The sequence below is a fragment of the Barbus barbus genome (assembly GCF_936440315.1).
Source record: "Barbus barbus genome assembly, chromosome: 2".
Lineage (NCBI taxonomy): Eukaryota > Metazoa > Chordata > Actinopteri > Cypriniformes > Cyprinidae > Barbus > Barbus barbus.
In genome coordinates this window covers 8043966-8059108 of record NC_136730.1, presented here as the reverse complement: position 1 = coordinate 8059108, position 15143 = coordinate 8043966, and the positions used below count along the sequence as shown (strand labels likewise).

At 36.5% G+C, this 15143-nt stretch overlaps 1 protein-coding gene across 6 annotated transcripts; it reads left to right on the top strand.

The window, feature by feature from the left end:
* Nucleotides 1–2040: 2040 nt before the first annotated feature.
* Nucleotides 2041–13196, top strand: LOC306880375 (monocarboxylate transporter 13-like). Of its 6 annotated transcripts, none has more exons than XM_079433867.1 (8): nt 2087–2477; nt 5803–5880; nt 6034–6084; nt 6213–6454; nt 6561–6704; nt 6779–7035; nt 8579–9104; nt 10259–13196. In XM_079433867.1, exons 2-8 carry the CDS (start codon nt 5864–5866, stop codon nt 10510–10512), a joined length of 1491 nt encoding a protein of 496 aa, XP_079289993.1. In that variant the 5' UTR covers nt 2087–2477; nt 5803–5863; the 3' UTR covers nt 10513–13196. The 6 variants fall into 6 exon arrangements, with proteins under 6 accessions (XP_079289996.1, XP_079289995.1, XP_079289993.1 ...); XM_079433868.1 differs by having other exon boundaries at nt 6034–6097; XM_079433870.1 differs by lacking the exons at nt 5803–5880; nt 6034–6084 and having other exon boundaries at nt 2041–2091; nt 2426–2477.
* Nucleotides 13197–15143: the final 1947 nt, after the last annotated feature.

Genomic DNA, 15143 nt, shown 5'->3' with positions numbered 1-15143 from the left:
TTTCTGAGGTTTAGTCCTGTTCCTGCTTTCATCTGCTCCTGAAGGAAAACATGTGACATTTGGAGATCATCATCATGTTGATAGTTGTTTAGTTTGGCTCTGTATAAAACTTTGTGAGCTGTGATGTAGTTTAAATGCCACACAACGATCTCCATATACATATACAGTTAGGTCCATATATATTTGGACACTGACACAATTTTCATAATTTTGGCTCTGTATGCCACCAGAATAGAATTAAAATTAAACAATCAATATGAAATTGAAGTGCAGATTTTAAGCTTTAATTCAAGAGGTTGAACAAAAATATAACATAAAATGCTTAGAAATTACAACCATTTTTATACACAGCCTCCCCCATTTTCAGGGGCTCAAATGTAATTAGACAAATAAATATAATAAATCAAATGTTCATTTTTAATATTTTGTTGAGAATCCTTTGCAGGCAATGACTCACCAGAGACTGGGTTTCCTCCTTTGTGCTGCTTTGCCAGGCCTTTGCTGCAGATGACTTGTTGTTTGTTTGTGGGTCTTTCTACCTTTAGTTTTGTCTTCAGCAAGTGAAATGCACGCTCAATCGGGTTGAGATCAGGAGATTGACCTGGCCGTTGCAGAATATTCCACATTGTTTTGCTATATGTTTTGGGTCATCGTCCATTTGTACTAAGAAGCGCCGCCCAATCAACTGCGATGCATTTGACAGAATCTGGGCAGACTTTATATCCCTATACACTTCAGAATTCTTCTGGCTGCTTCTGTCACGTCATCATTAAACACCAGTAACCCAGTGCCACTGAAAGCCATGTGAAAGCTATCACACTGCTCCACCATGTTTCACAGATGATGTTGTATGCTTTGGATCATGAGCTGTTCCAAGCCTTCTCTGTACTTTTTTCTTTATGTCAGTCTGCTACAGGTTGATCTTAATTTCAGCCATCCAAAGAATGTTTTTCCAGAAGTGGTCTGGCATTTTCAGATGTTTTTTGGCAAAGTCTAATCTGGCCTTGTTTGCACCTTGTGGTGAACCCTCTGTATTTGCTCTCGTGAAGTCCTCTCTTGATTATAGACTTTGACAGTGACAGGTCTACCTCCCAGAGAGTATTCTTCTCTTGGCTGGATGTTGTGTTTTTTTTACTGTTGTCCTCCGTGGACGTCCAGGTCTTTTTATGTTTCTGAGCTCACCAGTGTGTTCTTTTTTTCTCAGAATGTACCAAACTGTTGATTTGGCCAATCCTAATGTTCCTGCTATCTCTCTGATGCATTTGTTTTGTTTTTGAAGCCTGATAATTGTCTGTTTCACTTGGAGAAATCCTTTGACCGCATGATGTGGGTTCAGAACAACAGCTTCCAAACGCAAATGGCACACGAATCAACTCCAGAACTTTTACCTTCTTAACTGATGTAGAAATAACGAAGGAATAGCCCACATCTGTCTATGAAATGGCTTTTGAGTCAACTGTCCAATTACTTATGGTCCCTTAAAAAAAAAGAACGGAAGTAGCCTACATATTAAGGAGCTGTAATTTCTTAACCTTTCCTCCAATTTTGATGAGAATACCCTAAAATTAAAGCTCAAAGTGTGCACTTCATTCATTATATAACTGTAACTTGAATATGTTTTGGTCAACAGAAATTGTGCAAAAATACAAACAAAGAGGTTGTCAGGAAGATGGGAGTAGCTTTGAAGTGTTGGTGAGCATATACTGTCTAATATTGTTTATCTTAGCCACCTTGCTGGCTTAAGGGAGCCTAAACCAGATACACATCAGTCCAATTTAGAAGAGTAAACCACCTTAGGCTGCTTTATGTGTTTTTCCCCCAGCAGGGATGTACAAGAACCACAGTAAACCACTCCTTTCATCTCATAGAGAACGTTAATCATCACAGACACTCGTTTTAATGTATGACAGCATGGTCAATGTGCTCTACTGATGCCTTGAACCTTAACATTGCACGCAAAGTTTATAACTGACCGGAGTACATTATTGTAAACAAATGAAAAATAGCTAGCTCGTGAGCGCGCTCTAGAGGCGGAGCTTCGCTGAAAGGAAACCAGCACGTGAGAGAAACAGCCGCTTATGTCAGGAGCAGGTGAATAAGTAGAAAGTAGCTATCGACGATGTGCTTAACAATATGTGTTGATTATCTATGTATTTAAAAAGAAACTGTTTTTTTAACATTACCATATAATTATTAATTCGGTGATCTAGTGTGACGACCGGTTGACCGCTATTTTAAAACTTTAACATCAAGCTACAAAAGAAAATATTTTAAATCATTTAAATTTATATCATTTTTGTAAAGTTTTCAAATGTGTACGAGCACAAATTAACATCTGAAAATATTTTCATAAGTCTTCAAATTTTATAGTATATTATAAGCACCTGTAAAACACAGGTTACGTAATGATGTGTTGCATGGACAGGAGGCGTCTGTTTCGTCTGAAAGGCAGACGAGATTGATAGAGAGGGCAAAAGGTAGGTGTATCATCCTAGTTTTTATTTTAGCAGTTATGTTTGCTATTTCTTTTTATTGTGCTTATTTATGCTCGTGTAGGTGCACATTCAACATTTAAAATCGAATGTGCATGTTTGGCTGTGTCAAGAAAATTACATTGTAAACTGTAAACATTTTAGTAGTTTTAATGAAACATGCTAAAATAAATATCTGTTAATAAAAATATTTTTAAAGTAAAAAATATGTATAGTTTGTATGCATAAATATGCATGAAGTATGATTAGTGGAGAAAATTATATTTAGGGCAGTTTGCATGTTATCATTATTATTATTTGTAAAATATTATTTTATTTATAAGTAATACTTGCACAATTTGCTTGGTTGTGATGAAACATGGTCCTGCAAAATAATATTTATCTTTCCATCTTTATTGCACACATACCACAAAGTTAAAATTAAAGCCTCTAATGCTTAACAGGCCTTTATCAAAATGTAACATGAAAGTATATTCATTGATATGTTTTACAGTATAACTCTGGTATAGCATTATAATAATAAAGAAATGCTTTTGAGGCAGCTCTATTTTAATAGTACTTGAACATATAATTGGTATTTTAATATATTATTAATTTTTCATGTAAAGTAGTTCAGCAGGTTTTTTGGAGGCTTGTCATGTTACATCTACATTTAATCAGATTTTATCTGGTTTGGGATATTCTTCTCTATCTGCAGGTATTGATTTGTGGACTAGTCTCTCAGGAATCATTTTCTTTACCAATAGAGTCTAGAATTTGGTTGTGGAGGTGTTTAGGTTACCATTAAAGGGGTCATATGACGTTGCATTATTTTGTGTATTTGGTGTAATGCAATGTGTTTATGCGGTTTAAGGTTTAAAAAACACATTATTTTCCACATACTGTACATTATTGTTGCTCCTCTATGCTCCGCCTTTCTGAAACACGTTGATCTTTACAAAGCTCACAAATCGTTCTGAGAAGCGAGGCATGCTCTGATTGGCCAGCTATCCAGTGCGTTGTGATTGGCTGAATACCTCAAGCATGTGACGGAAATGTTACGCCCCTCATCGTGTGATGCCATGTCCCAGCGACACGAGACTAAAACAATAAAACCCATTACAAATGAAGCATTTGTTGAATCCAGTGGGGACATAATTACTGATTATACTGTCTTTTTACACGTCGCTTTGCATTGCGCCAGATAAACATTACCATGTCTGCATTTGTGATCGGAGAAATTACAAACAACAAGCACTACTCTACACTGCTCAAAACTCGCGTTTGAATCGTCAGGGGTAAATTCTTTAAATATGAAAACATACTTACAGGCTGTGAGTCAGAAGCACCAGACTGTCCTTGCAAAGTTGGAATTGCCCCACTTTATAGAAACAGCCTTTGTGCAAGCCAGCAGTGTAGGCTACTCTTCCAGGTTCAGGAAATAGCCCTCCGTAAAATGCGCTGCACACACTCTAATATTTGGGTTGAACTGTTCTGGAACAATGTTGTAAATACAACTTAACCACTTAACCAAACAAAGTACTTTCGCTTTCACAAAGAAACACAGCATCTCCAGGACATGGTGCCGGTGGCAGCAACAATACTAGAGCGACAATAAAAATCACGCCCTCTTTCATTGCGTAAACATTTGGGCGGTGTTTTGCAAATCTTCCCACACTTTGACATAGACATGTGGGGGCATTTTTGAATGAGCCGTTTTAGGGGGGCGTGGTCGAGTCTTAACTTTTATAAAGAATATCTCTGGTTTTGAGACTTCAGGGATCTTATCTATGCACGAACAGCTTGTAACACTCCAAAGAGAAAGGAAAACTTGAAATCGCATCATATGACCCCTTTAAATGTTTAATTAATTTAATGTAAATATACAGCTTTTCTAAAAACTCAGCTGTCTGTTCATGAACATAATGTTTGGGAATATATCCTACATATGTGACCCTGGACCACAAAACCAGTCTTAGGTGTAAATTTTTCGAAATTGAGATTTATGCATCATCTGAAAGCTGAATAAATAAGCTTTTCGTTGATGAATGGTTTGTTAGTATCGGACAATATTTGGCCGAGATACAACTATTTCTAAATCTGGAATCTGAGGGTGCAAAAAAAATCTAAATATTGAGAAAATTGCCTTTAAAGTTGTCTAAATGAAGTTCTTAGCAATGTATAATACTTATCAAAAATGAAGTTTTGATATATTTACGGTAATAAATTTACTAAATATCTTCATGGAACATGATCTTTACTTAATGTCCTAATGATTTTTGGCATAAAAGAAAAATCGATCAATTAGACCCATGCAATGTATTTTTGGCTATTGCTATAAATATACCCCGGCGACTTAAGACTGGTTTTGTGGTCCAGGGTCACATATGTGCTGCCTGACAGAATGTGTTTTAATACATTTATAACATTAATAGTTTTTTATGCACTGTAAATGTTTTAATGCATTTGTTAATATCCTGTTTCTACTGTTGTTTTGATGTTAAAGTTAGCCCATTCTGAGAAACAAAAAAATATTTTGTTGATGACCCAGCGGTCATCCTGACCTGAGCAATCAGATTTTGATTGGTTCAAATTTTCAGACCACTGATAATGACAGTTCAGAGTCCACCTCATGATCAACTCGTGATCAACATTTTGTTTTAGGACTAAATTAAAAGACTTTACTTCTTCAAAATAACATACTGGTGTGTGTGTGTGTGTGTGTGTGTGTGTTTGTGTGTGTGCTAGAAAATTAAAATCAGGATAAGAACTGACACCTGACTGTTAAATGAATGTAAATCATCGTAGTTTTAGAATTTAAACTGGTAGCTGTTTAACAGGACTGTTACACAGTGAACAGATGTGTTTAGTTTTAAGGCAATGTTAAAAGAGTCCATGAACAGTATGATAGAGACCAGTTATTTGTCAAGAAACAGAGCCCTCTTTAGTAAATGGGGTTAAAAAAAAAAACCCTAGAAGCAACCTAATTACATTTATTGTTTGGTTGAAGATGTTATAAATGTTGTCTATGACACAGTTAAAGGTTATGGACATGCAGTTGCAGTAGTCTTCTCTTAAAGGAATATGAAAATTTACTCATGCTTAGGCTATCCAAGATATAGATGAGTTTCTTTTTTCATTAGAATAGATTTAGAGAAGTGTGTCATTACATCACTTGTCTAAACAGCTAATGCAAACATCCCAATAATCCACATGACTCCAGTCCATCAATCAATGTCTTGTAAAGCTAAAAGACAAAACAAATCTCTCATTAAGGTGTTTTTAACTTAAAACCAATGCGGTCCTCAATCCATAATATTGCTTTCTCCAGTGAAAAATCATCTTCTCTGAATCAGGAGAGAAATATGCACAGATCAAGAGGATAACAGGGGATGGAATTTTTAATGAAGTAAGTGTTATTATGGATTATGGATTGGTATTTTGTCAGTACCAGACATTAAATATGTCTTGATGGATTTGTTTCTTACAAACATACAGCTAATGTGTTAGTCGATGGACTGGAGTCATGTGGATTATTTATGGATTGCTGTGTTTTTCTCAGCTGTTTGGACTCTCATTCTGACGGCACCCATTCACTGCAAAGGATCCATTGGTGAGCAAGTGATGTAATGCAAAATTTCTCCAAATCTGCTCCCATTAAGAAGTAATGTCATCTATATCTTACATGGCCTGGTCAGTTTTCATTTTTGAGTGAACTATTTGTTTAATCTGTCTCTTCAGTGCAATCATGGAAAAGCCCCAAAAGACACAGGAAAAGCAGCAGTCGTCCCCACAGATGACGGCACCTGATGGGGGTTGGGGCTGGGTGGTGGTGGGGTCTCTTTTCGTGTCTTCTGCCCTGGTGTTCGGGCTCATCCGCAGTCTGGGCGTTTTTTTTGTGGAGTTTGTGCAGTACTTTGGTGAGAGTGCCCAGGCGGTGTCCTGGATAACATCCATTGGCTTGGCCATGCAACAGCTAATGAGTAAGTTCACTCCTCCTTTTGTTCATGTCTATATCAACAAACACAACTGGGTAAAACAACACAGTTTGGCTTCAGCATTCAATTGATTACATATGCCTGCTTGCAGGTCCAATAAGTGCAGCCGCATCTAATGTATATGGAGCTCGTCCAGTTGTTATGATTGGAGGATTCCTCTCAGGCCTGGGATTCATTCTGGCTTCCCAGGCAACATCTCTTTTACATCTTTATCTGACCATGGGATTAATTTCAGGTAGATGCTTTTGTAAATAGTGTCTTTAATTTTAACCAGTGTCAGGATCCTGATTCGTGTTTTTACTCTGTTAGGTTTGGGCTGGGCGCTGATCTTCACCCCTACCGTTGCGTCAGTGATGCAGTACTTCACCTTGCGGAGATCTTTAGCCATGGGCCTGGGCTTCACAGGCGTTGGACTTGCCTCTTTTGCATTCTCTCCACTTTTTCAGTATCTAGTAGAAGCCTATGCTTGGCGTGGGGCCTTGCTTGTCCTCGGAGGCCTCAGCTTCAACATGATTGCTTGTGGAGCTCTCATTCGGCCTCTAGGGAAACCAGAGGTTGTGGTGAAGGTATGTGTTTTGATATATACAGTATACAGTATACAGTAAATACTATATATATTAATACATTCATTCAGCAGAGGTTTTAAATTGATGAAAAGTGACTTTAAATTTTCACCAGATGTCGGTAACAACCCAAGTGATCCATACATACAAAAAAACAAAACAAATAAGTTCAGAAATTAAGTTATGTGTAATAAAATGGAATGACCCAGGGAAAAAGTATTGAACACATGAAGAAAGGGAGGTGCAAAAAGGCATGGGAAGCCAAGACACCAGCTGAAATCTATCAGTAATTAGAAAGCAATCCTGCCACTAGTCGGTGGAAATTAATATTAGCTGGTTCAGTCCCAACACCTATAGTACCAGGATGATGAAGATGAAACAAGGGTGGACATTTCAGTAAGACAATGATCCCAAACACAGCCAAGGAAACTCAGAAAGTCAGTTGGTTTCAGAAAAAAAGCTGCTAGAATAGCCCAGCCTATCACCTGACTTGAATCCAACAGAAAATAAGAACTAAAGATCAGAGTTCATAGAAAAGGCTCACAGAACCTTCAAGATTTGAAGACTCTGTGGAACAAAATGGACCAAAATCATAACTGAGCAACGCATAGCACTAGTTTCTCCATACAGGAGGCGTTTTGAAGCTGTCATTACAACAAAGGCTTTTGTACAAAGTATTAAATACATTTCAGTAGTTCAATACTTTCCCTGTATCATTCCATTTTATTACACAGAACTTAATTTCTGAACTTATTTGTTTTGTTTTATTTGTATGTATGGATTACTTGGGTTGTTACCAACATCTGGTGAAAATTTCATGTCAACAGAACCTTTACAAATATATTTACTGGGAATAAAGGTGACATGTTCAATACTTATTTTACCCACTGTAAATAAATGCTGTTGTTTTGAACTTACAGTGAGTTAAAGAATACTGAAAAATATTTCCCCAAAAATATTAAGCAGAACAGCAGAATTTTGCAACGAAAAAAGTCACAGTAAAACATTCATAATGTCCTAAAATATATATATATTTCATATAAATGTTTCTATTCATCAAACAATCCTGAAAAAATGTATCATTGGTTTCCACAAAAATATTAAGCAGCAAAGCTATTTTCAACATTGCTATTAATAAGAAATGTTTCCTGAGCATCAAATCAGCATGTTGGAATGACTTCTTAGGGATCGTGTGACATGTAATGATGCTGAAAATTCAGCTTGCCATCACAGAAATAAATGACATTTTAAATTGTTAAAATAGAAAACAGTTATTTTAAATTATAATAACATGTCACAACATATCTATTTAGATTTTTTATCAAATAAATGCATCTTTGGCGAGCATAAGAGACCTTTTTTAAAAAAACTTGTGGAGCCCAAACTTTTGAACAGTATTTTAATAAATAAGTATTTATAAATATTGCAATTAATTTAAATATTAATTTAACAATTGATAACTAATTTTGATTTGTTTTGCAGTTTAACATAGAATATATGAGGCTTAATTACTATATTGGCTTGTTTCTTTTTGTGCTGTTCTCAGACTGAAAACTCGACCAAGCTCAACAGATGTTCTTCTTTGTTGTCCCGTATCTACGAGGGCTTTGAGCTCTCTCTGCTTTCACACCGAGGCTTCTTCACTTATTCCATGGCCATCACCTTATTCAATGCCGGCTACTTCATCCCTTACGTTCATCTGGTTGCCCACAGCCGTCACATTGGTTTCACTGAGTACCAGGCAGCCTTTGTAATCTCTGTTACCGGTGTGGCAGACATCGTGGGCCGTGTAGCCTCCGGCTGGGTCTCGAACCTGTGCAAAATGCGGATGCAGCACATGCTGGTGGTGTGGACTGGGTTACTGGGGCTCTCTCTGATGCTCATTCCTGTTGCCGTGGTTTACTCAGGACTGTTGGTTGTCTGTGTGGTCTATGGGTTTTGCGCTGGAGCGATGACGCCGCTGGCGTTCGCGGTGGTGCCAGAGATCGTAGGCATGGAGCGAATGCTGGGAGCCCTTGGCCTGCTGCAGCTCATAGAGAGCGTTGGAGGGCTGCTGGGAGCGCCACTGTCTGGTAGGAGCTCATGAGATCATCACAATAGTTTTATTTAAAGGAAAAGTTCACCCAAAAATGTAATCGCCCTCAGGCCATCCAAAGAACACTTGCACAATGCATCACTTGCTCACCAATGCATCCTCTGCAGTGAATGGGTGCCGTCTGAATGAGAGTTCAAACAGCTGATAAAAACATAACAATAATCTTCAAGAAATCCACAGGTTTGTAGGAAACAAATCCAACATTAACACATTTTAAACCTAAAACTGTTGCTTCCAACTAAAATATGAGTCCTCTATCCATAACATTGCTCTCTCCAGTGAAAAATGGTCTTGTTTGAATCATGAGAGAAATATGCTCAGATCAAGCACCGTTACAAGCAAAAACAGTTCTAAACAAATATGTTGGTCAATTTTTATGTGGACAACTGTCAGACTGTGTCTCGTGTTTCCCCGCCTCTCGTGTCCATATTTCGCCTTCCTGTTCCTGTCCTCGTTCCCTGTTATCATTAGTTAATTAGTCCCTAGCCCTGTGTTTAATTACTCCGCACCTGTTTCTGTTCTTCTTCGTTGATTTCCCTGTGTTCTTAAGCCCTGTGTCTCCCTGTCTCCTATGTCCTGTATTGTTTGTCTTTCACCAAGCGCCTCGTTCTGTGTTTTGGATTTGAATAAACCTGGCTATTGGATATCTCCTTGCTCCCAGTGCAACGTGACAACAACAGGGGATGGAATTTCTGGAGGAAGCATTATTATGGCTTTTGGACTCATATTAGCCAGAAATGACGCTTTAAAGTTAAAATGCCTTAAAAATGGATTTGTTACGAACACACAGCTTTTCACATCACAAGAAGATAATTGGTGCCCTGGAGTTGTGTGGATTGTTTGTGGATGATTGTGATGTTTTTATCAGCTGTTTGAACTCTCATTCTGACGGCAACCATTCACTGCAGAGGATCCATTAGTGAGAAGTGATATAACGCTAAATTCCTCCAAATCCGTTCCCATGAAGAAACAAACTCCTTTACATCTTATATGACCTGAGGATGAGTACATTTTCAGCAAATATAAATTTTTGGTTGAACTATTCCTGTAAAAGGCCAACAAAATGTATTCTGATCTTTAGGTTTACAATCAGCTTTAAAATTATTCCATCTCCATTTTTTTTCCTCCCAGGCTGGCTGAAGGACTATACTGGGACATACACTTTTTCTTTTATCGCTGCTGGAAGTTTCCTTGTGTTAGGTATGTTAGTTACAATGACTCTTCCCTATTTCTGGTCTTGTATGGCCCCTCCACCCCCATCACCTTCAAAAAAGAAGTCTCAGGATGAATCCATTGAAGATGGAGTTCTCAAACAAACTCTGTCCTCAAATTCTGTACCTGAGATACTCTGTCCCTCGGATGATATACCCTCGGATAAGGAGTAAAAGGTGTGTTGGAAGAGTGATATTACACATCTAGTGCAAGAATGAGAAGAAATACCTCAGGAAATTATGCATCATACTAATTTAGGGAAAATATGATTTTTTTTTTTTTAGAAATATTGAGTTTTTAGAAGGATATTTTGCATTGTCAGACAGGATATTATAGGCAACTATTGGCATTGGAATAACAAATCATATTGCACTGAATGGTTTTATACCACATTTTGCACTAACTTTTTGTGGGTAATTTCAGTTAATGAGATGTCCCCCATGCCAAAAAAAAAAAAAAAAAATGTGAAGTTTGCTATTAGTGCTTTTCGCCTAATAACAAGACAATCAATTTGATGGAAGTTCTCATGTTTTAAGAGTTTGAAAAGCAACAGTCAGTTTACAGCTCAAATTCCCAGTTAGCCTAGCTTGTATAAAGTTCTAAACAAATCTGTCATAATGTTAAATCTGGGTTGTTTAATCATTCCTTTATATATATACAAGTAGGCACACACGTTTTTAGACATGCAGCAAAAATGAGTGCCCTTCAAAAGTCTTATATCAGGACAATAGCAGCATAAATCCTTATGACGTAAATGCAATAACGTAACTTTGCAGGTATCGAGCAGTTTTTTTTTTTTGATTACATAATAAAGGTAATATGCGGTTGCCACAGTCAGACACCACAGCTGCAGCTGTACAGTGTTTTAGTATAATTTAGATATACTATTATAGTTTTTATATTTTCAGTTGTCATTCTATTTGGCTTTACTGATCGATCGACAGTATTCTTACTGCAACTGTATCCATATCCTGATGTGGAGCTAATTTTTCTTAGACTTTCGGAAAATACAAAAAGTTTGCATCTGGAAAGCCTACAGTATTCGTTCTAAAAAAGCCATTATTCTGCTTCAAATCTTTACAGTTGTACAAATAATTTTAGAGATACTTAACTCTAGTATTGTTCTATTCTGAAATCAATATTTAAAAATATATTAAATTTAAAGTATTCATTAAAAAAATAGTCAATATTACAATATTAAAATATTTTCCCTTGTCAATTCAAAATCACCATCAAATAAGGATTTGTGCTGATATTGTCCAAATACCCCACTTTGACTTGACCATTTCAAAACTTTATTGAGGGCACTGTATATTAAATACTATGGTATAACACTGTACCTTGGTACTGCCATATTACTATTTCTAAGAGTATGCTGGCAAAATACTATTTATTTTAAATGATTGTTTTAAATATATTATTACAATTTTTGTATTTTAAATTATCGTGACATACTTGACCTCCAGCCTTCACAGACAGGAATTTAATTATGATGCACAAATACAGCTTCAAGGTTTGGTGCAAAGACTGATGCTTGTGGTTTTTGTTAATCGTAGTTACTGAGGAGCATTTTGTATTCATGGCTAATAAAACATGAGGGCTGCTAGCAAGAGATTTCTAGATTCCAAACAAGCTTTTAACTGCTTCGTCATCACATATCTGTTGTCACATCAAGAAAAATCTAAAATGAAGGCAGAACATTTTCTTTTGCCAGTAAGTTTGATGTTGGAGGCTACTTTACAGTATACAAAAGCAAAAGCTAAATGCTAACACAATGCTAACCCTGTTCTGCTCCTTATGTAGAGCATTTTTCTTTCACTTTTTTTACACACAACTTGCTGTACCTTACCTTGATTACAGCTGGACTATTCTTGAGTTGTATATTGAGGAATATGATGATCACATTGTTATTAATGTTACTAATGCATTATCAGAGACATGGCATTTTAATGTCCTTTCAGGGTCAAACTGGACCATGTGATTTGTGTATTACATTGATGCTTTTTAAATATTGTATGATGGGAATCGTGCCCAACGTGAAAGGCTTTTACTGTGATCTTCAAGATCCAGGTTTCAGAGTGAATATTGATTTACACTGACGTAAACATATTCACTTAGAAATCATTGACCAAACATGCCACGCACCAAAGTCTTTGTGTTACACATTACATTCTTCAGTGCCTTTTTGTTTTTATTTTAAATGTTTATTTCACTTGGTGCAAGAGCTTTGTGCACAAACTGGTGTAAGTTCAATTAAACCTTGTTAATTCTGTACTTTCCATTGGAAAACCTTGAATGCTAATCACTAATGCTGTTTTAAAGATACACTTCTCATAAAACCAAACACGTGAGCCTTAATCTTCATAGACTGAGAGTCAATGAGCTCAGCTACAGCTAGACTTTGCTTTCTCATGTGAGAGGCCTTTATTGCTTTGAGATTAACAGCACTGCCTTTACACACAGTTGTCTTCAAATGCACTGTATTAATGCAATTATACATGCTCTTTAGCCTGTTGACCTCAATATGCTTGCATAGTATCAGAACTGAGACTTGGATGAATTTGGATCAGTTATGTCGTATTCTAAGTGTATTAGCTTTGGAGTGACAGCAGGCATTTATCAATATTTCATCATCTGGTTCTTTGAACTTTATAGCTTTAGAACTACACTGGGCAAGATGACTTTTGATCTAATTAAAGCTCGGGTAGTTTTACCTTTTACCTGGTTACCAGTCCATGTCTTGTGGATTATGTTTTAATTTTCCAAGAAGTGCACAGCATGGAACAGTACAGTATAAAACTGTTTTAAGTAGACAGATTTGTGTTTTAATGTGGTCAAATAAAAGGCTATTTCTGTTTTTATTGTAGTATTGTGTTTTTGTTATATGTGACCCTGGACCACAATACCAGTCTTAAGTTGCTGGGGTATATCTGCAACAACAGCCAAATATACATTTGATATGGGTCAAATTGATTGATTTTTATTTTATGCCAAAAGTCATTAGGAGATTAAGTAAAGATCATGTTCCATTAAAATATTTTGTAAATTTCCTACTGTAAATATATCAAAACTTAATTTTTGAAAAAATATGCATTGTTAAAAACTTAATTTGGACAACGGCGATTTTCTCAATATTTTGCTTTTTTTGAACCCTCAGATTCCAGATATTCAAATAGTTGTATCTCAGCCAAATATTGCCCTATCCTAACAATTTATTATTTAGCTTATTTATTCAGCTTTCAGATTATGTATAAATCTCGATTTCGAAAAATTGACCATTATGACTGGTTTTGTCACATTTTATACATGATTCTTCCTGTGTTCTAATATTATGAACTGAGTTATGAAGAGTAACGGTAAGATTCATGTCTTTACTGCCACTTTTTGAACACTTTACTGTGTCCTTAATTAATAAAATTAATGAGGGAAAAAAATACAAAAATCTTACAGACCCCAAACTTTGAATGGTAGTAAACAGTAGTTTGTGTTAATTGTGTTTTAGGTTTTATTGCAAAATTCAAGTCGCATAAGTCATGAATCATTTATTTACTTAGCTACACATTCTACCGTTTTCACGGTTATTCATTTATACACGTTGTTCAGAACATTGGATGCTCACAAAACACAACATTTGACCATTTTCAAACAGTTTTGTTCTTATAAAAAGAGACTTTAAATGATAAAGAAAATAAAATGAAATTAAAAATAAAAATTATACAGGGAACCAAGAAAACGGTGATCTCTCACCCAAAGTAACAAGTACATTCAAGTTGCATTAACACTGTGGCTAACAACATAGTGAATGAAAAGAAGAAAAGCAACTTGTCCACTGAAAATCATCTGAATGAGGAAAAATTCATTGCCATCTGAATGAGAAACACAGATGCATCCACTCCACCTCTACAGTCTGGCTTGTTTTGCTTTCATATCATTTGGAATGTAAACTTGCTCAAATTATAACTTATTCGGCTACAGAACATCTGTGTAAAGAAGAAATAACTGACAGGAAACACCAAATGACTGATGACATCCTAAAGCCTAAACTGGGATAAATACGCAGAAACCCAGATGTTCAGACCAACACTCATGTACGCCAGACAAACCAAATGAAGCAGCATTTAATTTTGTCTACTGGAGTGTGTGTGTGTATTGGTGTAACATTGACAGCTAGTGGTCAGGTGGTTCATTTCATGTCAGCGCTACGGCGCTTAAGCTTTTCTGGATTGTTGGAGGCCATTTGGGAGAAATCCCTGAAAATGTCATGATAGGTATCATCACCTGTAGGAGGAAAGAAATACAGAGAGAAAAAAATATTAACTGAACATTGTCTTGGGAATAAGCAGCACAGCATTATGCAAAACATCAGGTTTTTTGGTTGTTGCATCCTTTACATATTTGTTGCAAGATTCCCTGTTCACATGATCATATTTTACATCTAAAACAAGACTGTAAAACAATCATATTCTGTATGAGAGAGAAATTATACCCGTGTGTGGGAAGTGACTGAAACCTAAATGAGTCTAAAAGAGTTTAACAATGTCTAAAAAGATGTTTAAATCAGCTTGTTGAGAACACCGCCACCCAGAGGAAGAGCTTTTTGGATTTATAATTGTACATAAGTGCAGCAGTTATGCATACATAAAAGCATAGGGAAGCAGTAAATTACCTGTAGCACGCAGTGCAGAGGACACACACTGCAAGCAGTGGACACCTGGCCACCCGTCTCAGGACATGCACATACACACACACACACACACACACACACACACGCACGCACGCACTCACAAACAGCAAAAACAGATTT